Genomic DNA, 25,999 nt, shown 5'->3' with positions numbered 1-25,999 from the left:
GGCTGTTACTTTATATAGACTGATATATGTTTCAATGAGTTTGTGACTCGTTGGTATTACTTACAGGGTAGTTGCACTGGAAGGGCTGGAAGTTGTTGAGCCTGGAGATGGGCGTGGGGTCGCGCACCCACTGCAGCGCCTGCCAGTTGGTCACGATCCACACGTCCTTCATCTTGTTGATGTAGTCGAGGAACATTATGAAGCCCTCCTTATGATGCGGCTGCGTGAACCACGCCGCGTGGTAGAACAGTCCGAATGGAGCTCTGCAATACGATAGTTATTGGATAGTTTAACAAAATGTAATAACTACGCATTTAGGATTCAAGTTTTGCTTTGTATGATTTATTATTTTTTAATCCTCTTTAAAATGTAATCCATCAAGATACACATTGACATTACCTGTTAGTAGTATAATGTCTATCAAAGTTTTTGAGCAGCATTTTGTAGACGCCCTCGGCTTCGGGCGGGTTTGCGCACGCGTCGCCCATGGAGCAGCGGCCGCCGTTCAAGTCCTGCCACATTACCATTGGCACTTCCCAAACACCTGAAAATTAATACAATACTTATATGTATTGTGTTTCTGGAATTAATAATTCTTTCTAACCCGCGCAAACGACACTATGTTATCAAATTTTATCTTCAAAAGGTGATTTTTTGCGACAATTACTCTAAACATGCATGTCGATGGTTTTCAAAATGAAGACCAAGTTTCCTACGATGTGAAACATGGTAGAATTTCACAATAAACGCAGAAGTTAAACTTACCAGGGTAGGATTTAGTAGGGCAAGGCGGAATCATGCAGTCATGGAACAATTTGTAGTCAAGGGTGTACGGCCAGCTTGGCGGCCTGTTCTCATACACTGGCAGCGACGAGTCGTAAGTGAAGTTTGAATCATATAACATTTTGAACATCTTGTTGCCGCCAACAGAAAGGAAAGGCGCTCGCATGCCACGAATATCTTCCAATTTTACTCCACCGTAAGCTGCCAGAATTTCTCTTTGTCCACCCACTTCTCTGTTCCATTTCTTTTGAGAAAATTGTTCTCCAAAACTGTGACTGAAATTTAGGCATAGTTTATTAATTTTCCGATAGTAAAATATGACATAGGTTAGTGTGGTTAAAATGGAAATAAGTGAAATTTAATATTATAAAGAAATAGATGAGTATTATAATGAAGACTTTAGTAAATAAATACTTAATATTGATATTATAAAATATGTGCAACTACTATGGGTTGGTGCGTTTATTATATTTTAAAACTTACGAGACTGTATGCGATGCCATCTCGTGTCCCGAAGCGTAAAGGTTCTGTACTTGACTGTAATCGGTCCATTCGTGAGACACGTAAAAGGTGGCACTAATCGGGCAACCGTTAGGGTTTACGCGACCTTTCTCGAATAGATCCGAGTACAGAACTTTGTTCAGGTCGTTAACGGAATCGTCAAACGTCAGCAGGACAATCTGTGGCACACTCTCCACCGGTAAGTCACCTGTGTCGCCGCGGGGTGTGGGTAATGATTGTGCATGTGGTTATTGGTACCGATAGTGCCAGGAAGAGGTTATACGATAGGTATAGTGGAAGGAAAAGAAAAACAAAAGAAAAATATTAATGAAAATAAAACAAAACGTAATTGATAATATAACTATGTAGATATAAGTACCAGTACAGATGGCCAAGAATAAATCGTTAGTGTAGTTCCAAAAACCGAACATTCTCTGTACCGATTGTCATTCAAGTAATGTTCGACTTTTAGATTATTTCTCAAGATACCAAGATATAGAAGACCCAGTAGATGGAAGCTGTAGACTCCGTAGACTTACGATATCGTGTGTGACGCAAATTCGTGACCATCAGCATACAGGTTTTGTACTTGGCTATAGTCGGTCCACTCGTGAGATACATAGAAAGTGGAGGATATCGGACATCCGTTAGGATTGACGCGTCCGTGTTCAAAAAGCTCCTCGTAGTACATCTTATTCAAATCATTCACAGCGTCGTCGAATGTGATAAGAACCATTTGTGGGACTTCCTCGACAGGTAAATTTCCTAAAGTAGCCAGCAATTTTAATACAAGTGCATTGTTAATTCCAGAGGCGTGGTATTCACAGTTGTCAATGTAATAGAATAAAGGGAAAAGTTTTCTTAGTCAATCCTCGTCCACTAATCCTCTAGCTTGTCGTAGAATACAAGTAATTGTGACATTTGAATCAGCACATGAGTCCAGCAGTGGAGAACGTTAAATTAGTGATGAATTATAATTTGCACTTAGTAAGTCATCTAATATAAAGGTGTTAGATTTAAACTAATTAACGAATAATGCGTACCAGGAACATCCTTGCCACCACAATAACAGTCTGGTAAGAGGCAGACGTCTTTCCGGCACTTAGCGGCGGTCTTGTCCGGCGTGGGCTGGGGATACACCGGAGCGGGCCGACGAGCGGGGTAAGCGTAGATATCAACGAACTTTGTTTCGGAGACGATAGCTGTCGAGGGTTTGAGGGTTGGGCGACTGCGGCTGCTCAGAAATAATAATACAGATTAGAATTTTAGGTAGGTATAAAAACAGCTTAAACGATCTAAAATTAAGGTTAAAACTTTTTCAATTTATATTTACTAATTTAATTTTTTTTAGGCGTTAAGATGGTGGTTTTCCTAGCTGGTATTATTGTTTCGAAAATACTCATCCAAAATACTTACCACTTAAGGTTTCTATCGTACTCTAAATATTTACATAATTAATTTTTTTTTTAACTTAAACCGTTGCCGAAAGTATAAATGAAAAAAATGTAGAGATTATCGCCCTATGTCGAGTTTCGACTACAAATGCTGTAGTAGAAGAGTATTATATAGAAAATGAATTCATTCTAACGTTGGTGGTGTTCCTCTGTTGGTTTGTTGCTGCGGCGCCTCAGAGCCGCTCAGTGTGGAGTAGTGTGCGGACCCTCGACCTCGAGTGCTGCTTGGCCTGATAAATTTAAAATTATCCAATCAGTTGTTCGGTTAATACATCGATATTAGTACGCGTGGATTTAAAGAGAAGCAATCGGAATCATTATTTGATGCATTTAGTTCTTCATTCGTATCCTTAATAGTCCATTTTTAAATTTTAGTTAATCTAAGCTTTACTTACTGCTGATCAAACACAAATGTGATTGGATCGAGTAATCATTTATAGTATTAATCATTCCATATTCATGCAATGAAAAGATAAAAATTTCAGCAATATAAGATTATTACTATTTATTGTGATACTGTGCATATTCTAACTAAATCATCTATTGGATGGAATGCAATGAGGTGCAAATGTAAGCATTGAGGAACTTTTACATATTGGTTTACAATTACAGTTAAGTAATATATTTCTTATTCATAACATAGTATAAAAACATTGATAAAAGTGCTAACAACAGAAATGGCCACGTCAGGAGTTAACAATTCAAATGATACAATTCAGCCAGTTTGAAGTCCCCCAATGAGAATAGAATGACAAGCGACAGAATTTAGCAGTAGGTGCCATTAAACGGTTTTATAGGATATTGTAATCTCATGCTAGTTACTTCGCGAGGCGGAAAATGGGGACATTTTAACGAAGCCTCCACCGTCCATTATTCAGGTAAATATTTAAACATCAGGCTGCATTGACTACTGGGCGGCGAGCTATGTACCTCTGGTATTTGATTTCGTTGCATTTTGGATTGGCTTGCAGACTGTTGTCTGTTGAGCAATTGGTCGACGATTGGTAACTCCTGCGTCCACCTCCAAGATTTGCCGCGGCTAACTTTATAGCAGGATTTACACGAGAGGCTCGTGTCGGGAAGGATAAGCTTTTAGTAGTCGTTTTTGTTTCGAGTTTTGCGGTCGTAGTCGATTTAGTAGTACTTGTCGTTGAAGCAACATCTGGTAGAACCGGTGATAGTTGATATTGCTCCGTCTCAGTAGTTGTAGAGAAAGGTTCTTCGTCAATCAGTGTAGGTTTGGTAGTTTCAATAATCAGATCGATATTAGGAGTAGTCACAAGTTCGCTTTCCTTAGGGGGCGAGTTACTATTGATAATGTCTTTATATTTATGAGAATTTTCAAAGGGATACGAACTAGATACAATTTTTCTAAATTTCGAATCTATAGGTTTTTTATTTAATTTTATATGTTCTAATTCTTTGATTGTTGTTTCGTGATTAATATGATATGTCGGAGTAGTAGTAACATATGATGCTGTAGTAATAGCATCTAATGGTGAACTTTTTTGAACATTGTCGTAAGACCCCGTAAAAGAAAGTGCATCGACACTGGGAGGAATGAATCTACTGACGCTTGGTTCTGTTAAAATTTCTAAATATTTAATATTGCTCCGAAAAGGTTTATCCTCAATGTATTTTGATACTTTTTTCTGATATCCTATGTTGACTACAGTTTCTGGTGTAGTTGTTACTTTAGGCGTTGTTGTATAGATTTTTTCTGTATTTCTTGAATTCGATGCTAAATTATTAAAGAAAGCTTGTATCACATTTCTTACCTTACCGCTAAATACTTCTGTTGTATGATCTGGGACAATTTCATCATTTAAATTGTAACTATAGTAAGATGGGTTCCGAGAGGAATATTTATTTATGCTGTCTTTTATTTCATCAAACGCTCTAAGTGTAGTCGTATACGTAGTGGTTGACGTAGAACTAGAAGTGTAATCATTTATCGAATCATCTACATACGAGTTCCTTAAATTATCTAAACTTTTATAGGGAGAAACCAACGGTTCTTCAATATTATCGTCAACTTCTGAAAGAGAATCTTCAACCACTAAACTATCTACATTTTCTGTAAGCAATGATAAGGTATCATTGGCTAAAATTGGTTCATCACTACTATGATCATTGTAATTTATTGCATTTTCAGTGGATTCTTTAAACGCTTCTGAGGTTATGGAAACTGGTGTCGGTCGTTTAGTATTTCTAAGATAATATTTTGTTTTCTCAACGGTTTCAGGGGTAGTACTTATTCTTAATCTACGCCTTTCGTTTCTGTGTTCCACTCTGACCTCATCATTTGTTTCCTTTAAATTAGTTTTAACAGGCGGCAACCTACTTTTCCTCGGTTTGGGAGGAATAATGGAAGTGGTTTCAACGTTATAGCTATCAACTAATTCTTTTGCGTTGACAGGCTCTGCAATGTTATCGTTGTTAGTACTGTAGTATAATCTTTTTGAATCATTTTCATTTGGGCGAGCTTCGTAATCAATTACCTTTTGTGAAGTCGGGTAATCGTCGTTAGGTCTGGTTATAAGTGTTAGAGTGTACGCATTTTTACTATTATTTGTATTTCTTCTGATAGAAAATCCCGTTGTTAACGTTGAAGATTTTTTATTATCATTTAACCTTACTAACTTGACATCGTCCTTACTGTTGCTATTAGTCCTCGGAGTAGAAAGTCTACGCGTCGGCAGTCTCTCAGTCGTCGTTGAAGAGTCTTCTAACCTACGTGAGTTATCAGTCTTTCGAAAAGGTTTAGCACGGGATGAAATATTGATGACTTGTGAAGGAGTAGGATAGGTTGTACTGGTTGTATCTAAGGTATTCTGGGAGGAGGTAGTAACGGGACGTTCATCTGCAGATAATCTGTTGAATACAAAGCAAAAGAAATCTATCTGATTTAAGCTCTAACAACATAAGTTGCCAATAAGCTCACTAGGAAACCAATCAAAATAACTATTGTTAATAAGTGTACAATTACAAAAAGCTTATATCTAAAAGACTTCGATATTAATGTGTTAATATCCCCTTATAAAATTGTACGTCTAAAGTACAATTTAGAAAGTATTAATCTTGTTAAACAAACTTCATACTAGTGTACATTGTGTTTGCACTCAAAATTTAAAAGATACCACAAAAGCTTGTTGTAGGAACGTCGACTAATTTGGAATAAATACATAAATAGTCAATGTATAAAATTATATTTTCCATATGCTACCTTTACACAACCTTCAAACATACATAGAAACATGAAAGAAAAGAGGAAGAAAAATAAGACAAACATGTAAGGAAATGAAAATTAAAGAATGGTTAGTTATTAGTCAACAGTTTAAAGGTTGCATTTTAAATTATTGAAACAAATGATAAAATGTAAAGATGAATATAAAGTGAACATGAATATATTAATGAATTTAACCACAATGATAAGCATGACATAGAATGCACATCAACTGTATAATTTAGGTATCTTTTGTAGTACCTTGAAGTAAATCGAGACGGAGTCATTGCTTCTGTGAAGAGTGCAGTAGTAGGGCGTTGTGTGGTTGTGGTGGTGGTCGTGGTAGTCGTGGTCGTGGTAGTGGTAGTGCTAGTCGTAGGAGTAGTGCGCTTAGAAGTAGCTTCATAAACAGTCGTCCGCACGCTGCTCGGGTTATGTTCGTAGCCCAAATCGTTACCTTCGCCCCTGGATCGTTTTAATTAAATAGCATAAAGTGTGACTAAAATATGTTATTTTCAAATTAAAATTATGGTTATTATTCATTAGGAGAAAAATCTAAAATCTTTACCTTGTTGAATGACGAACGGGTGTTTGATATTGATTTTGTGTATTTATCTGAAAATTTAAAATGAATTAATATAAAGTAATACTAGATTTTTCATTCTGGCGTTCTAACATTATACCTGTCCTTGAATAAGGGCATCGTCGTAATCATCTGAAGTTACAGGTCTGGGCGTGTATGTCTCTACAGGTCTGCGTGACGGCGGAGGAGTACCTCTGTACGTTTGCTGTACTGCAGGCCGTAGAGATGCTGTGTTATATTGTTGGACGTAGTCTGTCGAAAAAATATGTTTGAAGGTTATTAGCTTTATTGTTATTCATACTATAAGCTTTGTTATTCAAACTCAAGTCTCACCTGTGTCTTTATAAAGTTCGCCATCTTCGTCGTAAACAGCGTAGAAAGGATCAAATTGATCCGGACTGTAGCTTTGAGATCCATTATAGAGCATTTTAGGCCGTGGACTCGGTGAATAAGAGGACGGAGTAATACTCTCGGTTGGTTCCAAGCTAAAAAAAAATCTTTTATTGTTTGTTTTATCGGAGTTAAATGCACGGTTAAAAATCATGTCAAGTCAGAATATTGTCTAAAAGTCAAAGTCAGTGCATAATTTGTCGGCAAGAATCTCATATTAGTAGTTAAAGTTTTCTTCTTGTTAGTAATTGTATTTGGCTATTTACAAAATAATCTAAATAGTATTTAGTCTACCGTAAATTTTTCGTTTACCTGTTGGATTTGTCGTCATGCTTAGTTTTTGTGTGTCTAGTCTCTTGGTTATAGCTGTCATGAGGAGTGGTAAGCATCTGTGCTACAATGTTTGGATGTCTGTCCCTAGCATTCTTTTGTTTTTCCAAATTATTATATTCATTGACAGGCTTAGCTAATCTATGTCTGACAGTGTATGGTCTCAAGGTAGTCTGATTTAAATACTTCGGAGGACTCATGGTAAAAGGTCCATTTTGATTACGTATTGGTTTTCTCAAAGACATACTTTTGTTTCGTGGGACGAGATGATTTATTTCATATGTAGAAATAACTGGTCGATCTACATTAGAATGATGCATTCGTGGCGGAAGGGGTGTCGTTTTGCCAACCGAATGTTTATCCGATTCTCTGTATGGCAATTTTGTTACCGCCGATATATCATTTTGATTTATTGGTATTGGTTCTTTTGTCATAGGTCTTCCTTGTTTTAAATGAGACGAAGGTTCGTCGTAATTGTCTTCATATTCATGATAGTTTTGGGCCATCGGAGGGCGCTGAGGTCTTACTTCAGTGCTTGGCATGTATTTAGGTTTGACAATAGGCTCATAATAGTATTGCTCATCTTCGTCGTCATAATAGTAATCATTCATTTCGGGAGAGGGTTTAGGAATTGGCCTACGTTTACTGGGAGTTTTAATTGTACTTACGAATGGTTTTGGTGTACTACTATATACACTGTAAGGTTTCAATGGCATTTTAGTTGACATTTTACTAGGTTGCGACGGACTAAAATCGTGTAATAAGGACTCTGAACTTGGTCTATAAGTTGATTGAACAACGAATTTTTCATTTCCTGGGTTATTCCAAAATTGTTGTAATGTATATAGCTGTTCTTTGGCGGTAGTTACTGTTTTAAGTGTAGATTGCTTTATACCGGGACTATAAGACTTCGTGGGTTGTATAGTTACTGTGAAAGGAGTAACAGATGAAATAGGACGTACGTTTAAGTTTTCAGGTCTTCGTGGTCGTTCATTTTGATCAAAATTTAAAGGCGATCCGGTACTAGTTATCAAGATTTGTGGAATTCGTGAGACTAAGTTATTATTTTGTAATGTTGAAACATTATACGGACTTTTGGTACTTTCATTTGGTCTACTAAAGCTATATGTAATAGGCAATTGACGTTCGTCTGTAAAATTAGGTGGCTTAAGTTTAGAAAGAATATTACCTATGGGTGATTGAGTTGGTTGAATATTCTTATTGTAAAAGTTTTCATTAAGAGTAAGCTTTTCGTTTTGCTTTATTAGCAGCGGTTTTGTTGTAAATTGTGAAAATTGTACGACGTCTCTAGCATTTCCAATAAAGCTGCTAGTACTAGAGGGGATATTTGTAACAGTAAAGGGCCGAGGGGTACTTACGCCTTTATAGTTTAGCGTAGTTGAATGCCTTATAGAATTTTTATACGGTAGAGTCGTTACTTCTAAAGGCATTTTATTGGTTTTGTAGCTACTAGGTTGAATATTTATAGGTTTAGCGGATGTCACTCCTAAAGCTGAATAATGATCATTTTGTAATTTACTTAAATATGTATCAAAGTCGAAGTCTGGCTTAGCGAAAGGATTCTCTATGTTAGCATATTTATTTTTGGGGTGTGTGAAATCGTACGGTGGATCTGGGAAATCATGCTTAAAGTCTTCATCTTCATCAGACGTTTCATCACTCTCATTTGATTCATAACTGTCATCATAATCTTCTTCTTGTGGTGTTTCTTGACCCTGATTTTGATTATTTCTTATACCTTTTAGTCTTTCATTGTTAATTTGTTGATTATGTCCGACTTGCGCTTGATTTAAAGGACGGCGATATTCGGGAGATAAAGTGGAATGCAGAATTGGTTTCATTGTCACAGCTATACTCGGTAGTTGAAAGGAATCGGTGACCATTGATGGATTAAACGACGGTCGGGTTTGCGCAAGTTGGCCATTATTTTGATCGTTATATTGGACTTTAGGGGCGTTATTGTAAAAACCACCAGACAAAGATGAAAACGGATTTTCCTTGTTATTCAATGAGGAAATAGGTGGACTTTTTGTAATAACTTGAGTGTTAACAGGATTATGACGAACTTTCTGGTTAAATGGATCAGGTAGGCTAGGCTTGAATGGTCTTTGAGATTGCGAAACATCTGCTGGGTAAGACAAAAAAGGATTTGCAGTTGAAAAGTAATTACTTTCTATGGAATACGGTTTACGATTTCCTGCGTTAAAATTTTCACTTTGTACATTTTGGTAACGAGGTCTTTGTAAATTTGGATTATATTGACTAAAATGTTGTAAATTTAAAAATTGTTTTTCAGGCTTATAATTTTTTAAAATATAACGAACTTGTCTTTTGTCCCTATCAGACATAATTTGATCATCACCACTGTCGTATTCTATTGGTTTTGATTCAATGTTATAGTCTACATATTCTATAACTTCATCATTATCACTTTTATCAGACATTTTGCCTTTAGTCATATTAGTTCCAGTCATGTCTAAGTCCCTTTTTCTTCTTACAAGTGTCTTTTGAATTTTGTCATCAGTACTTATTTTATTTGTCTCGATGTCTTTGTCTCTGTCCTGAGAAGAGTCAGAAATGTCACTGTCAGCTCTGAAATAATAAACTTTATTGAATACGTTAATATTTAGGTAAATAAATTTTAAGTAGTCAATAAGTAAATATACGTATGTACCAAAAAGTATAATTAAATCACCTATAAGTTTGAGGAGCTGGAGTAACTGTTGCAGTTCTTCTGTCATCTACCTGTGTCCCGAATGAAAAGGAGCCAAATTTGCCACTATTTTGTGATATCGATGCAGGAATAATGTTAGAATTGAGTGTTCTTCCGGAACTAATAGATTCACTTCTATAACCATCCCTATCCTTTTGAACTTGTCCGATGGTGGATGGCTGTCCTCGGTAAACCCGTTGCTGTCTATCGCTTTCCAATTCCTCTACGGGTGGTAAATCGTCTACTTCAGCATACAACTGTTGTTGCTAAAGATTGAAAAGGAAAAAATGAATATTGTGAAATTAATGTTACGAATTCAATACATTTAAGCAGTTATTTTAAATTTACCTTTTCATATTCTTGTCTGTTATATTTAGGCTGTCCCCTAGATGTAATGACAGGATTGGGTTGGGCTCTCGGCGGCGGCGGGGGAGGGGTGCGTCGCGGTGGTGGTGGGGGAGGTGGATCTCTTTCTCTTTCGCTCAATCTTTCGAGCTCTTCTCCTCTGTCGATGACTGCACCGGTGGCATCACAGCCAACGTTACGCGGCCAATCGCATGTTTGGAGCTCGTGGCTGAAAAAATATTGATAAGATCAATTAGTACTTCAAAATAGAAAAGTATGAAAATGTAGCAACTTAAAAAAATATTTTTACTGTCATATAACTTAGAAACCTATGGATAGATTGGGTGAAAGTTAACATGATCAAGAATCTTCCCCCCAATGACTGAGATGACGGATGATAGAGTTATTTGGAGGACGAAAACCCGGGAGTAGGATGAGATAGGAGAGATGAAACCTGCCACATAAATTGAAAGTCTAAGCTCACCTGTACATAAGACCACCAGTACACGACTCCAGCAGTGCGCCACCGAACACACACACGTAGTAGAGGGTGCAGTCGGTAGGGTGGGGGTAGTAGCCGAACTCCTCGGGACAGTCAAAGTCCACCTCCCGCTTGATGCTGGCTGCGGCGGGAGCGCTGCGAGCCGGCCCCGATCGCTGCCGGGAACGCTCCCTCGCCCCAAGACATCCTGCAAACATAAATTGGTATAATTGGTAGTCGCCAAATTGTCAACTATTTATCTCAACTCTTATTTCAGAAGTAGGTTCTATTTGTATTAAGTAGTTAGGATGCATGCAATTGCTTCGCCATTTAATTCAAAACGTAAATCCGTGTAGATTACCTGAAGATGGTAAGATATACATAAATAATTAGAAGAAGTTCTAATAGCTTCACGTGAGTTATTTAGAACAATTGCAATACTTCCCGTCCTTGTAGATAATGTTAATCTACTGTACAAAAAGCATTTATGTTAAATATACCGTTTGGTTGCGCCACTTAACAATTGCCTACGTGTTCATCATCATTTAAAAGTATGATCAGTATAATTAACTAATGCAACTAACATTGTAAAGGAAAACCGTCTAAATTTGGATTCAGTAGTCTTTTTTTGCAGGAACAATTCAAGTGTATACACGATATTAATACTCTCTTTTGTTTGAATAATATTTTGAACACTCTCTCGTGATTTAAGATTCTCTAATGTTAATTTAAAGTAGTAAAAACTATGAGTATTAAGTCACGTTTATTCCATAGTCACGAGTCGTTGTGGGATTTGGAACAGGCTTCAATTCTCGCGCATGTTTGCTACAATGTTATTTTCATATGAAAACCTTCAAACTAATGTTTTATACGAAGTAGGATAATGGTAGGAATAAAAGTGGAAACAAACATGACACACAGAAGAAGTCGAAAAGAGCACAATTTTTAGCCATACTTAGACAAGGCTTGTGTCGAATAAAGTACTAAATGTCGACTTTATCCTGATGATTATTCCGTTTTTAAAAATATGTAGTAAATAATTAAATATAACAACCATAATGTTTTCTGTGGCAAAATGTGAACATCTAAACATTGGTATATTGCAATAATGTTTTGAAATTGCTCACTAGGAATTGCAAATTTTACGTATTCAACCGATGTTCTGTTTAAGATAACATCTGTTTACCCAAGCAGGACCAATGACCTCAACATTGTTACCATTCTCTCAATTATTCAGATTGCATTTCCATGTTTGTGCTTACAACAAACCAGATGAGTACGAGTTTCCATGTACAAAACACATGCCATCTCTTTTATTTGTTCCAATAAAAAGGAGATAACGACATGTTTCTTTAAAGTGTATAGTAAGTGGAAACTCAAGTATAATCTAACGAAACAGCTAGTGGGCGGAGATGGGACTAGTATTACCAAGTTTCATTGAAATTTGCATTGCATATTGATCTCGAAGTACCAACACCCACGTAGGATAATTAAATACGGATTTAAAAGTAAATTCTTGTACGCATTCAGATTTACTTTGTTTACGTTTTTTTATAATACATACTAGCTTGTTGCTATTCGCTAAATATCTGCGAATATAGACTATAAAACGTCAATTATATAACTACTAGCTTTCGCTCGTGACTCCGTTCGCCTAGAATAAAAAAATAACTAAAATGAAATAACATAGTAAACTTTCATCGAGATCCGTTTAGCAGTTTAGGCTACAAACTCTCACAAACATCTATCCATCCAACCAAATTTACGCAAACCTTGGTAATCATGTTTCCATGATGTTGGCAGCAATTTATGGTCTCTCCCACGTTAGAGTTTTTATCCAAAATATATAAGTTTAATAGCGTGAAAATATATAGTCTAAAGCGTGACATAAGCGCTTACGCTTATGTCTGTCAAAATATGTTGTTAATGCTGACATCTTAGGCAACAAAGAAGTGTGTTTACGCTTTATTATAATAGTATAGATATATAGTTACTACAATCAAAGTATTCTCGATGCAAAATCATGTAAACAATGCTATAATTTTAGATTAGTGTGGCTTGCTCTTTAGAGAATTGACCTTTTAGCTTTAATTCGTACGATCTGTATCACTTATCAAAGCTGCCAATTTAATGGTTATCTATCATAATGTACGCCGCAATCGACCTTGCATTCGATTACAATGAATTCATTAGAGTAACAAGAGAAACGTAGGCGTAGCTAACGATTGAGCTGGTCATTGGCGTCCAATTTGGAGCTGTCAGTTGTGATCGAACTCTAAAGATATGCAAGGGAAACTAATTATAAAATATTAAATATCATAACTAGTAACCTTGGTTTGTGATGAAATTTAATCGTTTGTATGTTCGTATACCGTCGTTTGAAATGAGATTTTACCTCAAACCTCCTTTAAAAACAATAATTGGTTTAACGAATGGAAATCTATCGTAAAATTGAATGTTGTAAAGTCTAAATTTGCTTGCTTTGCTTCTAAATGCCATATAAAGAATGTGGCCTAAATATCGCAAAATCTAGTTACAAATTCCTAGTAAATTACATGACGTAAAATATGTAATAATGCTGTCAGAATAAAACGCAAGTAAAGTAAATCTGTCTCAACGCAATCGATTATAACAACAATTTCCGCATCATTACCGCCAATGTTGCTGCAAGCTATCTCAAACATAGTAGACTCGTGGTTAGTGTTGGAAAATTCTTGTTCAGATTAAACTGAGGTAAGCAATACTTTAAAACCCTATACAATTGAAGTGGGCTTATTCTACTAGTGGAATATGAGTCGACGGCGACTATTTCAAGTATAAATTAAATTTGGAATAAAAAAAATCTGCACTCGTTACGGCAGTTTTGTTGATCGATTATTTTTTGTCAAGCATACCTCGTTTTCTTTAATAACCGTATAATATTACAAATAAGACCTTGTAGGAACTGTTTTTAACTTTAATAATTTTTTACTGTCGCCACCGACCTTGCTACCATAATAATTGCCTTTTCACTTTTTACGCCTGTTTTACATACGTGTTTACACAATGAAACGTAGTCAAGGCTGCAAGAAATTTTACATTCATATTTGTAGTATTTTCGCTGAACAATCCAGCAACTAGCCTTTCGTCATACTAATTTACTTATGAATGCCTACCATTTACATTAACATAGTATTTTGTTTTTTTAGTCTATTGCTCTAAATTCAACGACCTCGCACAGTTTAAGTGGTCCAACTATTGTCTAAATTGCGGCTTCGATTCAACATAAACAAAAGAATATAACTAAGGTTCAAAAATTGTAACCTATTTAAATATATCCATGCAAAATATTTCATGTACATATGACAAATGAACGTAGGTAGTGATGACCGTATTTTGTTTTTGTTTTTTTTTTTTTTAATAATAATCAATCTTTTAATCATAATACATTTTTCAAATAACATGAGATTAACTTGACTATTTGTATTATGACAACTTTTTTTTAATACAAATATTACGACCATGGAAACAAACACCAATATAAGTGATACACTACAATGTACATGCAATTACAGTCAGTTACACAAATGAGGTTTTATATAGAGCACTTGAAACTTGAAAACCTTGGCATTTAGATAAATTGACATAAATTATTTCTGTACTTGAAATGTAAAACTGTAACGTTCATGAGCCTTTAAAACGAAAGGCTAAAATATTCTCATGGAGTGGCGGCTGGGATTAATTAAACGGATATACCGCGCCCACATTTGTGTCAACAATGTACACTTAAAAACAATTTAAAGGTATACAAATTGAGAGTCAAAGTTAATTAACACTTTTACTGCGGCAAGTCAAATCATAATTATTATATTTACATGGTGCGGCGGCGGGCCAAAATGCGCCCTCAATGATATTTCCTCCAGTGCGTGGCAGGTCTTTATAGACCCACCAGCACTAGGATTGATTAAATTGATATAATAATTGTGAAAACGCAATGTATACATTTTATGTATACACCTGAAATAATCGTATCACACTAGCGAGAGGGACGTAGCACATCCGCACCAGCTTAAGTACCGCGTCAGGATGATATCGGCCTCTTACGCAGTGAACGTGATAAAAACGTTATACTATATCTTTCTTCCTTCTAAATACCTAAATCACTTTATACATCAAGTTTAATTACATCACTCACAATCTTTGGATGGCAAAGCTCTTATGCTGGGTTGCTAAAGTTTCCATTTATTTTATCATTATCTAGTGATTCATTAGTGTGAGGTACAACTAAGTTTCATCGGAGTAAAACTCAAGTGAAGTAGTTCGAAAACGCATAATTATCGAACCGAAAACACTAACGAATGATTAAATGTTGCTCGGAAACCTGCCATTAGTGTTTCGATTTAGGTGGCATTTATTTGTCTTGATTACGGAATATACTTGGTCAAATTTTTATTTTCATATTAATTTACTTATCTAACTTAAATCCCACATAGAAACACATTCGCATATTTAAATGTTGATACATTTATAGGATTAGTCAGTATATATATAAATGTTTGCGCCTACATATTATGTGATAAAGTTTTGTTGAATATTTAACGAAATGTCAAGAGTCTTAACTATGGAGTGGGTGATTTATGAACACTACCTGATTGTTGGTGTCTTCACAAGCATAATTTATGAAAAAAATACTGTTTATGACCAAAACTTTTGATCTCAGTTTAGTTACTCATAAACGAGGTTCAGGCTAAGAGCCAACTGCGCTCGGCCAACTCAAGCCTGGTGAATCTGTAAATGCCTCTGTAAGGCAAACAGTGGCCATTCAGACACAAGAAAAGGATGGATTTATGGTTGTTAAAGTTTACTACCTAAACAAAAAACAGATCTCAATGGAATTTCGTATAGAAGTAGAATATAATCTAGAAGAACACATTGGCTACTTGCTTTTGTTTTGTTTTTTAATTCCACGCGTTCGGAGTCCGAAAGCTAGTTAAATCATAAATATAAAACTTTTATTATAAACGGTCTATAAAATACATTATCAAGTACAAGCCTTTGGCAAGTAACATTGTATTAAGAAACAATACAGTTTCCTAACCTAAAGTTTAAGTACAACATTCATAATTTGCAAAGGGCACCCGTCACTAACTTAGTCACGTTTTAAAAGATGTGAGCTTTACGTTAAAGCCAATTGCTAACGTCAGGCTTAGCGATAATGCCAATCATTTTCCTTCTAATCGTGCTTAGTAATACAGCTTATTTAATTTAAACTTAGATTATTATTATTATTATAAAGTGTCATTATTATTTCTACACTACAACCATCATACTCATATTATAAATGCGAAAGTTTAGATGGATGGATGGATATTTGTTAGAGTTTTTGGCCTGAACGGATCTGGATAAAATTTGGCATAGACGTAGAACATAGCCTGGAAGAACACATGTTACCTTTTTTTTTTTTTAATTCCACGCGGACAGAGTCGCGGGCAAAACCTTGTATTAAAATAGTTCATAATAATAACTGAAATCTTCAAAAACAATACAATACAATATCCATTTCTGGAGAAATTCATAACAACTCTTGTCCAACTGTGAAGTAGAGAATAGATTTGGTTTCTAATGGTATTTTAAAACTGACATGTTTTAGATTATATGTAAATATGTCGTTACTTTTCTATTTATCTAAATTTACCACAAAATTCTCAACATTGGCGTTGCAATTATTTTTCATTGTTCAACATTTACTACGAAACAGCCTGGGAAATGGACGTTTTGTAACATTATGTGATAACATTGCCTTGCGGCTCTACCTTCAAGATAAAAGCCTCTAGAAGATATTGCTAGCAATCGTTTATTTCTTAATAACATTAAAAGTGTTGTAAATGTTTATATCTGTACTACATATAACAGAACTATAAAAAACAGCTTATATTTAGTACGGAGTTTTAAATGTGTTGAATAAATTAAAATAGTAACAAACTGACATGTTAAATCTATTAAATAAATCATTACAAATTGGTCATGTAATAATTTAATTACATCTTGATTTTTAAACGCTAATTTGACATTTAAGCTATGATATTAAATGCTCGTAAATTATAAAGTTCAATAATTTTATTGCGTGTTATCAATTTTTAATCGGAGCTCATTCTAAACGAGTTAACTCGCTTGCCCATTCACTTTGCATCTAGACATACAAATACACTTTGATATAAATAGCAATAAAGCACATTTTAATGTCGAAGTTGCGACATAGAGGGCAATGCGGGACACAATAAACTCTCAAATACACGCAGAATGTCTTTACTCTTTCAACATGTGGACGTTAAGGTAGAGGGCATGGTAGAGGTAAGTTATCGAAAACTTTAAGTATTAGGAGCGAAACTACACTATAACTAACGGTTTATTCAAAACTAGCTTTCGCCCGCGACTCCGTCCGCGTGGTATTCGAAAAAAATGAGTAGCATATGTGTTTTCCAGAATATTCTTTACATCCATGCCAAATTTCATCGATATCCGTTCAACCGTTTAGGCTACAAACTCTACCAAACTTTCGCATTTATAATATTAGTATGAAGTATGATTTAAATTATTCTTTTTAAAAGTCAATTAGTTTAATTACGGAATAACAAGCTGAAATGATGATTCAAAATAAATAACTGTGGATAAATAATTGGAAGATTAATTGAGTTATTACTTCTTAAATACTCACGTACGTTTACAATCCGTTTCTTTACGGTAAGAAACGCTAGAGTTTTTTTATGTCAAGGTCACACGCTTAACGCTCCGCGTATTCATGTAACCATAGTGCTTTTAGACACAATATAAGAAATACCGGCGTTGAAATGGAATCGACGTTTGTATTTCGTAATTGGAACATTTCCGAGGCAAGTGGGCGCAGTGCGGTGCAGTGCCGTGCCGCGGGGTGCGGGGGGCAATGCGGTGCACGCGGGTGCAATATGACACCAGAGTTGCGACCTGCTAGCTAACCAATAGACACGCGCAAGTAGATTGTGCAAATAATCTAATGGTAGTATAGAAAATATGTCCAACAGAGATACTTTTCGTGGTGCTTTTGCTTTTTATTTCAACATTCCACTCTCAGAGTTTATGGTTTCAGTAACCTCTTAATGTACATTTCTCTCATTTACTTAGTAATCATGAAAATCAGAGAGAAGTTAGCAAATCTGTGTATGCAGAGGAGTTTCAGTTTCAATCTCTTTTTACAATTAAAAACTTTACAGCGCAAAGATGTAAGTGAATCGTGTTATTTGCGTTGTCACTACTAAGATAAATATGCACTAAATAAATCCTTATAAAGTAATAAGCAATATCTAAATTTATATATTCCACATATATGGAGCCTTATCACATATGGTAGAGACATATCAAAGACTAACTAACGAGGTGTTCGAACTCGTACGAAAGGCATGTTACAATTTGTGATCTAGATTTAAGTTACTTAAAAAAATAACTAACTAGTCAACCTTGTACATGAGCTACGAATGTTTTGTACTACATATTTTACACAGAAATTGTAGAACACATTACATTAGATTTATTTTTTATATAAAAACCGTGAAATTTATATTGAATCACGATTCTTCAGATGTATTGAACTCCTACATTTTTATTGGATTTTCTTGGATAACTTCATGAAATACGTTTCTCGACCTAACAGTAAAGAAGGATAAAATAAATGGAAACTTTCGCAACCCAGCATTAAAACTTTAGACTTACCTTCGTTTATAAGTCTAGGAAAGTCTCTTTTTTTTAAATTTCGAACCAATTTTAAGACTATTAATTGTTTTAAATATACTATCGCCGAATACTAAAACGAAATTTATGCACTTCGTTTAAGTACCGCTCACAATTTAAGAGACGTCAAAAATGTAATACAATCTGGTGTTTAACCGTGGCCTTATCAGTCAAGACGTTCCATATTTAAATATCCTTTCAGTATTCGGCCGTAAGTTACCGTTTAACACTTTAACTGTTTTAATTAGATCTGTCTTTCCCTTACGATTAAACGCAAAACGTGACTGCTTAATATTTACGATAAGAAATGTATCGCTTTCAGATTACATAAGCCGATCGGAAGTAGGTTCATTGTGTAATTTAAACAGGCAGCACGAATAGTAACAAAAACAAAGGCATCATGAACGGTTAATTGGAGCACTGTACAGCACATCCGTTACATAACGCTTATGTATTTATTTTTGTATAACTTTAATTGTATGTTACACTTGATTTCTATTACTATACTGAATGAATATTGAAGAATTAATTTAGTACTGTTTTTATATAATTTACTTATCTCATGGTAAATATCCTGTTTATGTGGGTCTCCTCGTCCGGCAATTAAGGGTAGGCAACGCATTTGCAATTGCGAATGTCTATGGGCAGCGGTCGCTTCACCATTACGGCAAATTCAGGTGGCGTTCATTTGCCACCTTTTATTATTGAAAAAAATACCAAAAATAAATAGTTATTTAATGTAAAAAGGTCGCAAAGCTACATCTCCTACTGTCCGACTAACCTTTTCTATGTCGCAAATTTTATCAAGATAACATTTAAATTTTATTATTAACGTATATCTCATTTTGATTGAAAACTATTACTGGTTATATAACATACATAAAGCGATAGATGCGTCTATATTTACATAATAAATAAATGATTAGCATCGACACTGAGCATTGACACCGATGTTTGCACGATCTGTAGATCACGAATTTGTTAGTTTAAAAAAATAGATAAAAAAAAACAATTGAATATGTACAACATAATTGGCTTCACGTATAACTTCTCTTTACTTTTTAAGTATAGAATAGTCACAAATTCAATCACATCTAACTATAAAATATTATCGTGTTGAGGTCCTACCAAGGCGCTCCCCCTAGCCGGGTCGTGTGTAAACTAACGTAGATGCCACGGCCCGGTTGGGCGAAGAACACCGCGGGATTTAGTGGGTAGTCCGGCCGAAATATAAGACCGGCAGTCCCACACGATACTGTCCCTGCTGCCTCCGCAGCACGGTGCAGTGCGTATATGCATTCCCCGCGACAACAAAAAAAAACTCTAGCATATGATTTACAACAATCTTTTCCTAGAGTGAAAAAATACATTATATTTAGCAACGCCTTTTCAAACCAAGTAAGTGGCACAAATGGGTCCATCAATCACTTATTTTGTCATCTGATAAACATAAAAAGTAAACGACATTCTCATAAGTAGCAATATTATAAAGTTACTTACAATAGGGGCTACAGTACATTAAAATAGGTTAAATTACACACAAGATTATGAAAATTAAATAAGCAGTTTATTAAACTATTATTAATAATGAATTGCTTGTCCTTTAGCTTGTAAATGTTAAATAATGCTTTGTTATATCGAGACGTGTGTGGTGACTCATCCGTGCAATCGGTCAATATGTCGTAGGTTATACGACGTAATACTCACATAATTCCTCTGATAAATGTGAACAAAAAGTAGCGCTTTTTGTTGATTAATTAGCAACGCGTTACATTCAAGTTATTTGCAAGGTTATAGTAACTAAATTATAAATGTTAAGTTTAAATTTAAATTGTAATCTTATAAGGAAGTATATTAATTTGATAAACAATTAAATATTAAATTTTTATTGTAATTAAAGTTAACTAGCTGTCGCCCGCGATTTCGTACACGAGGGATTAAAAACTTAACATATGTGTTCTTTCCGAGTATGATCTACGACTATGCTGAAATTTTATCTATCTGTCATTTCGTTCCGGAGATACAAACTTTCTTAAAAACATCCATCCATCTATACTTTCGCATTTATAATATACGAGTACGTAAGATTAATTTTGACAATTTTCTTACAAACAAGTAAGGTATTACATAACTCACTGAACAATACTAAAGGTAAAATATACTTCCTATGTTACCTAAAAATACTAATAAAGGCCAACATCAATCAAAGCGATTGTAAATGTGTACATATGATACGTGATACCTTTGCAAAATATCTTTAAATCGGGTTATGTAACGAAAAACTTGTTGCGAACGGCAGTGTACTTTACAGTTGCGTAAAACGCTATGAGCTATTTATTAGCTCTACTAAACATGTTATTAATAATGTAATTAGTACAACTAATTGAAGGTTATTTGAATTAATTATTCATAATAATATCGCTAAGTTAATAAGTATATGTCACCATATTTCTCTTTTGTATTCCCGCATGTTTATTTCGACATAAAATTAATTTAATAAACTATTCATACAACATTGAGTCTTCAATTTTAAAAAAAATGTTCTGATTACAATTTAAAAAAAAAACCTTGATTTAATAACCCAATTAGAAAATAATAGAACACTGTATTCACTACCGTAACACCATTGAAGACTTCCTTTGATAAATAATTTAAATTATCTTCCGAAACTCGTAAATAGTAGGTGGTAGTTGCCTACGCTAATTCTTAATAATGTTTTAAACTAGCTATTGCTCTTTACTTCACCCGGGTGTATTTAAAAATAAGTATAGTCTATGTTACTCACTGATAACGTAGCATTTTAATGGTAAAACAATTTTGAAATCAGCCCAATAGTTTTTGAGTTATTTCAATACATACAAAAATATAAATCTTTCCTCTTTATAATATTAAATATAGATAAATATAGATGTAATGGAATTGGATGTATGGATGTTTGTTTTCACGTAGCTTCAGAATGACTGAAAGATTCTGTATAGAATAGGCTATGAGGCATTGTTATAATTCGTAGCAAACTAAGTTACGATAGCTATTGCTAGAATAAAATCAAGTCTGTATAACATGAGATAGGTGCGCGTGGCTTGTGCAAGCGGGCACCTGGTTGCATATCCGGCACACGATCGCCATTCGAATCGGTTGCGCGTTTCCATTGCTTGGCCAACGCCCGTCACGACATCGTACCCTTTGGAATTCAATATTGACCAATTTAACCTGTACTAAACTTGACCACTATGAATTTATGAAATCTAACCGACAATATGCGAATTGTTTCTTATTATACAAATATTATAAAGAGAAAAAATTTGTTTGTTTGATTGTAATGAAATAACTCAAAAACTACTCGGTCGTTTTCAAAAATTCTTTCACGATTAAAAAGCTACCTTGTCAGTGAGTAACATAGGTTATGTTTTATATTTTTTTTAATCCCACGCGGACGAAGCCGCGGGCGAAAGCTACTGCGTGATAAAATCTAAGGATTTTTCTGTAATTTTTACTTATAAAGATTAGACATAAAAACTAAGAATTAGTTACATGCATGGGAAATATTACTGTATGTTATATAAATTTAGTTACTATATAGAAATATGTTGTTAAGGTATCATTAATTGACTAAAACTAACTTAATTTTGTTGGTCCATCTAAGCGATACTTATAATAGAGGGTCACAACAGAATCCTGGAGCTTGTGGGTAACCGCATGGACAGCACCGTCTATAGGAAATGGGAAAATGTCCATGTGCACTAATTAGTTTAAATTATAATTAATTTACAATTCGAATACTAATTTAGATTAAGTAAAATTTTCTAACAAAAGAATAGATATCTGTAAAAGTTACAATAAATAAATCGATAAAAAAGATATAATGGTACCCCACACTGCCATCTTAGCAATAAATAGATGAGACATTTCGCATAAAGTACAAAAAGAAAAACATTATAAAATTACTGTTGTAATAAATGGATGTAAGAATAACGTGCCGTGCGAATTATGTTGGCGTTCAATAAACATATCGAACGCCATGTCGGTGCAAGGCACTCTTAAATATTTATGAATTATTCAATCGCCTATCCTAGCTTCAGATATTTACTACTCTTTATAATTTTCTTCTAGTTTTTTATTAGATTATATACTACATTTATGAACTCATGGTATAAAATGTTGAATTCTAATAAAATGTATATTTTTTATATCATAAGGAGCAAACGGCCGCCTGAATACGCTGAAACGGCGAAGCGACCACTGCCCATGGTCATTCGCAACAGCGGATGCATTGCCTACCCTTAATCGAAAAAGGAGGAAACGTACATAATGAGGAGATTTCCCCTTCCTACACGTCTGCTCCACCGTCAAATCTACGTTCCCTTCCCATACTTTTCTTATAAGAAAAAGTACTGAAAGAAAAAGGGACTAAAGTCGGGCCTTCGACTTAAACATCAATTAAATTTTCTAATATCAAATATTAACATTTAACAGTAATTTTGGCAATTATTTCTTGACAAATTAGAATTTTCTTTACATTTCTTTCTTTTGTGACTTCGAGTATCTCGAATAAATTAAACCAAAAATCTTTCAAGTTTAAAATGACAAACCATCAATACGTGCATCACGTTGTTAGTCGGATTCCAATAAGTTACCTGTAACAAAAAATATATAATTAAATTTACGTAACATACATACAAGTTACGACTTAGAATGTTACTTTTTTCTTATTCAGTAGGAAGCCAGAACAAGGAATTGAAGGCTTACGTCACTCTGTATCTGAGGACAAAGTATGCGTCCAATAAATGTTTCCTATCACTAACTAATTAATCAGATTCTAAGAGAAATTTAATAGCGATAAGCAAATGCTGTTTTTTGAATAACTATTTATAAATATCTATATACTGTTTAGGTTAATTACGACTGAATACTAAAAATGTCATAATAATGTCGAGCTTTTAATGGAATTTTGAGTTTAAAATATCGTCTTACTAATGTAATGTAATGTAATACACGTCTAGTCACATACCGATATTATAAATGCGAAAGTTAAGATGGATGGATGGATGTTTGTTAGTCTGTAGCATTACGGGTGAACGTATTTCGATGAAATTTGGTATAGATGTAGACGATAGTCTGGAAGAACACATAGCCTCACTTTTGTTTTATAATTCCACGCTGACAGGTCGCGGGTGAAATCTAGTAGTGAATAAATTACAAGAAACGAAGTTTAATCAATATAAATATACGTTCATAATCAGTCATTTATTTCCAAAATTACCTAAAACCTCAGTCCACGTTATCAGATAAACATTACTCTCATCAACAAACAAATCGCTTCGTCCTCTTGACACGAATAGCGTAGATTACGTAAAACTTAAGCAACTGGCAACACAGCGGAGAAAATCAATTGGTAATGTGTAATATAATAATAGCAACACAGCTAACAAATAGCTTGCTCACGATCTAATTGTAAAACACCAGCCGAGACGAAAGACAATGATTTATCGGATCAACTCGACTACCTCGCTGTAGAATGAAAAAAACAATTAAAACATGCCCGTATGTTAGTGACAAAATTACAACATTTAATTAAAACACGTGTGTAAAACAATTGAAAAAGTTTACATAGGCTTACAAACCAAGAAGCTACGTAGCTTAGAAAAATAATAATTAAACGAGAATTCTCTTAGTATGACTAATGGCCGGTTTCCCAGCTACATTTATTCTTTAGTGATATTAGTTCAATAACTTTAAGAAATGTGTTTCCGAATTACGCGTAACTTGAGTTTTACTCCGTTAAAACTCACTAATGAATCATTTGGTAATTAAAAAATAAACGAGAACTTCAACAACTAAGCAATAAATAAAAATAAAAATCAGTTCATTACTCAAATAATATATTGGACCTAACATAAATGTTATTCAATACAGATCGATTCATGTAACAAAATGTAGGACAACGTTACAATGGAAGCATTACTAACACTATTTTAATGACTGATATAATAGGATTGCATCGCTCCTAAATTACTTACCTCCGATGTAATCAAATAATGTAATAATAATTACTGCTTTGCTATTTGATAACCGCAAAATTATTTTAATAGTTTACTAAGATTAAACGTAATAATAGCTTCCCTTTACAAAAAACAAACCTTATTTCAACTGCATTAAATATTGTTTTTCAGTTAATATACTTTGGAAAATCTTTATTATAAAATCGCACGAAATAAAGTGCTAGGCTCAACATAAACTAAGCATTCGCATACTGTATTGTGAAGTTACAGAAACCATTAAAATAAGCAGCAGAGTGTCGGAGGGTTGTTATGCGATCATCTGATAAGGCCTTTCGCGTTGGACGCACGCGCCTCTGCCGCCAATATAGTGCCCAAGGCATAAGCAATAGCGATAACACAATAAAACAATAAATAAACGCTATAAAGAATTCACATTTTTAAAAAATCCCTGAAAATACACAATTTGTTTCCATTAACAAGCACCATGTTTTGTATTTTGAGAAAATCTGCATTAAATATTATAAAATAACTGTAGAAATCACCACATTATAGATCTTTACTAAACAGTCTCTGAAAACACTATTCAAACAACTTTTTAGTTATATTTTATCTCCCTAACAAGCTATAAAATTGCATAGTGGTGCAATTTCCTTTGCAATAAATTGCCCGCTTTCTTCTCGTAATTTAGACCGTACATATTTTATAGGCCGTTCAATGTGATAGAATTTTGTTACAATCTCAGTCGCTAGATCGCTTTACGACAAGAACTAGTTACGTGTGTCCGCCATGCTTGCAGCTTGCGTAAATCTTACAAGATTTATAATTCACAGCCACTAGCGTAAGGATATTTATTGGCTAAATCAATTCTTATTTTATACGTAGGTCTCTGTTTAACGACAGCCTAAGAATTGAATAGAACATATGTAGTTAATTATTACAGTTACGAATTTTAAAAATGCAATACATTTTTCCCACGTTACATTTACCTTAAGGTTGTGGTTTCCCATAAAAAAAGCTAGAGTTACGGTCACGTATTGACGGAAGGAGATTGCGGTTGATTTCGTCATCACAAACGTGAAGCAGATCTGGAGTCTGGATACAAAAGAGACCTTGGATATCTGTGCCAAATGCAAACGTGCTATCTAACTAGGTCACACTTTGTCTTTGTGGTGCATTACGTAAAATACTTAAGGTACCCTATAAGTTGCATGTTTACAATGAAGTAATTGTATAGGTCATTCGTTGATTTAGAGGACATAATTCTCGAAAGTCCAAAACATGTTAATATCTTAAATAGATAGGGTTGTCATTATACTCACGTAGACCCAAACAATAAAGGTAATAAAAACAAAACAAAATGCACTAAAACAAAACAAAATACACCAAAAACAAAATATTCTCAAAAAAACAGTACACTAAAAAGTAACGAAATA

The 25,999-nt window shown here is 34.4% G+C and overlaps 1 protein-coding gene across 6 annotated transcripts in view; it reads right to left on the bottom strand.

The window, feature by feature from the left end:
• Positions 1-25,999, bottom strand: part of LOC106111883 (mucin-5AC) — a 77,386-nt gene that overhangs the window by 1,612 nt on the left and 49,775 nt on the right. Inside the window, exons 2-16 of one of the 6 annotated variants that reach the window (XM_013294068.1) lie at positions 10,831-11,035; positions 10,350-10,575; positions 9,984-10,267; positions 7,250-9,880; positions 6,881-7,032; positions 6,648-6,799; positions 6,533-6,579; positions 6,226-6,429; positions 3,669-5,612; positions 2,873-2,968; positions 2,328-2,518; positions 1,267-1,492; positions 766-1,058; positions 400-544; positions 65-263 (exon numbers count right to left, since the gene is read on the bottom strand). In XM_013294068.1, coding sequence (XP_013149522.1) covers positions 65-263; positions 400-544; positions 766-1,058; positions 1,267-1,492; positions 2,328-2,518; positions 2,873-2,968; positions 3,669-5,612; positions 6,226-6,429; positions 6,533-6,579; positions 6,648-6,799; positions 6,881-7,032; positions 7,250-9,880; positions 9,984-10,267; positions 10,350-10,575; positions 10,831-11,035 — 6,995 coding nt within the window. Of the gene's footprint in view, positions 1-64; positions 264-399; positions 545-765; positions 1,059-1,266; positions 1,493-1,823; positions 2,050-2,327; positions 2,519-2,872; positions 2,969-3,668; positions 5,613-6,225; positions 6,430-6,532; positions 6,580-6,647; positions 6,800-6,880; positions 7,033-7,249; positions 9,881-9,983; positions 10,268-10,349; positions 10,576-10,830; positions 11,036-25,999 lie in introns of all 6 variants that reach the window. The other 5 variants (XM_013294069.1, XM_013294070.1, XM_013294073.1 and 2 more) reach the window with 5 other exon arrangements.

The sequence above is a fragment of the Papilio polytes genome, unplaced genomic scaffold (assembly GCF_000836215.1).
Source record: "Papilio polytes unplaced genomic scaffold, Ppol_1.0 DF824146.1, whole genome shotgun sequence".
Lineage (NCBI taxonomy): Eukaryota > Metazoa > Arthropoda > Insecta > Lepidoptera > Papilionidae > Papilio > Papilio polytes.
Note: the sequence above shows the minus strand (reverse complement) of the source record. Positions and strands in the feature narration are given on the sequence as shown.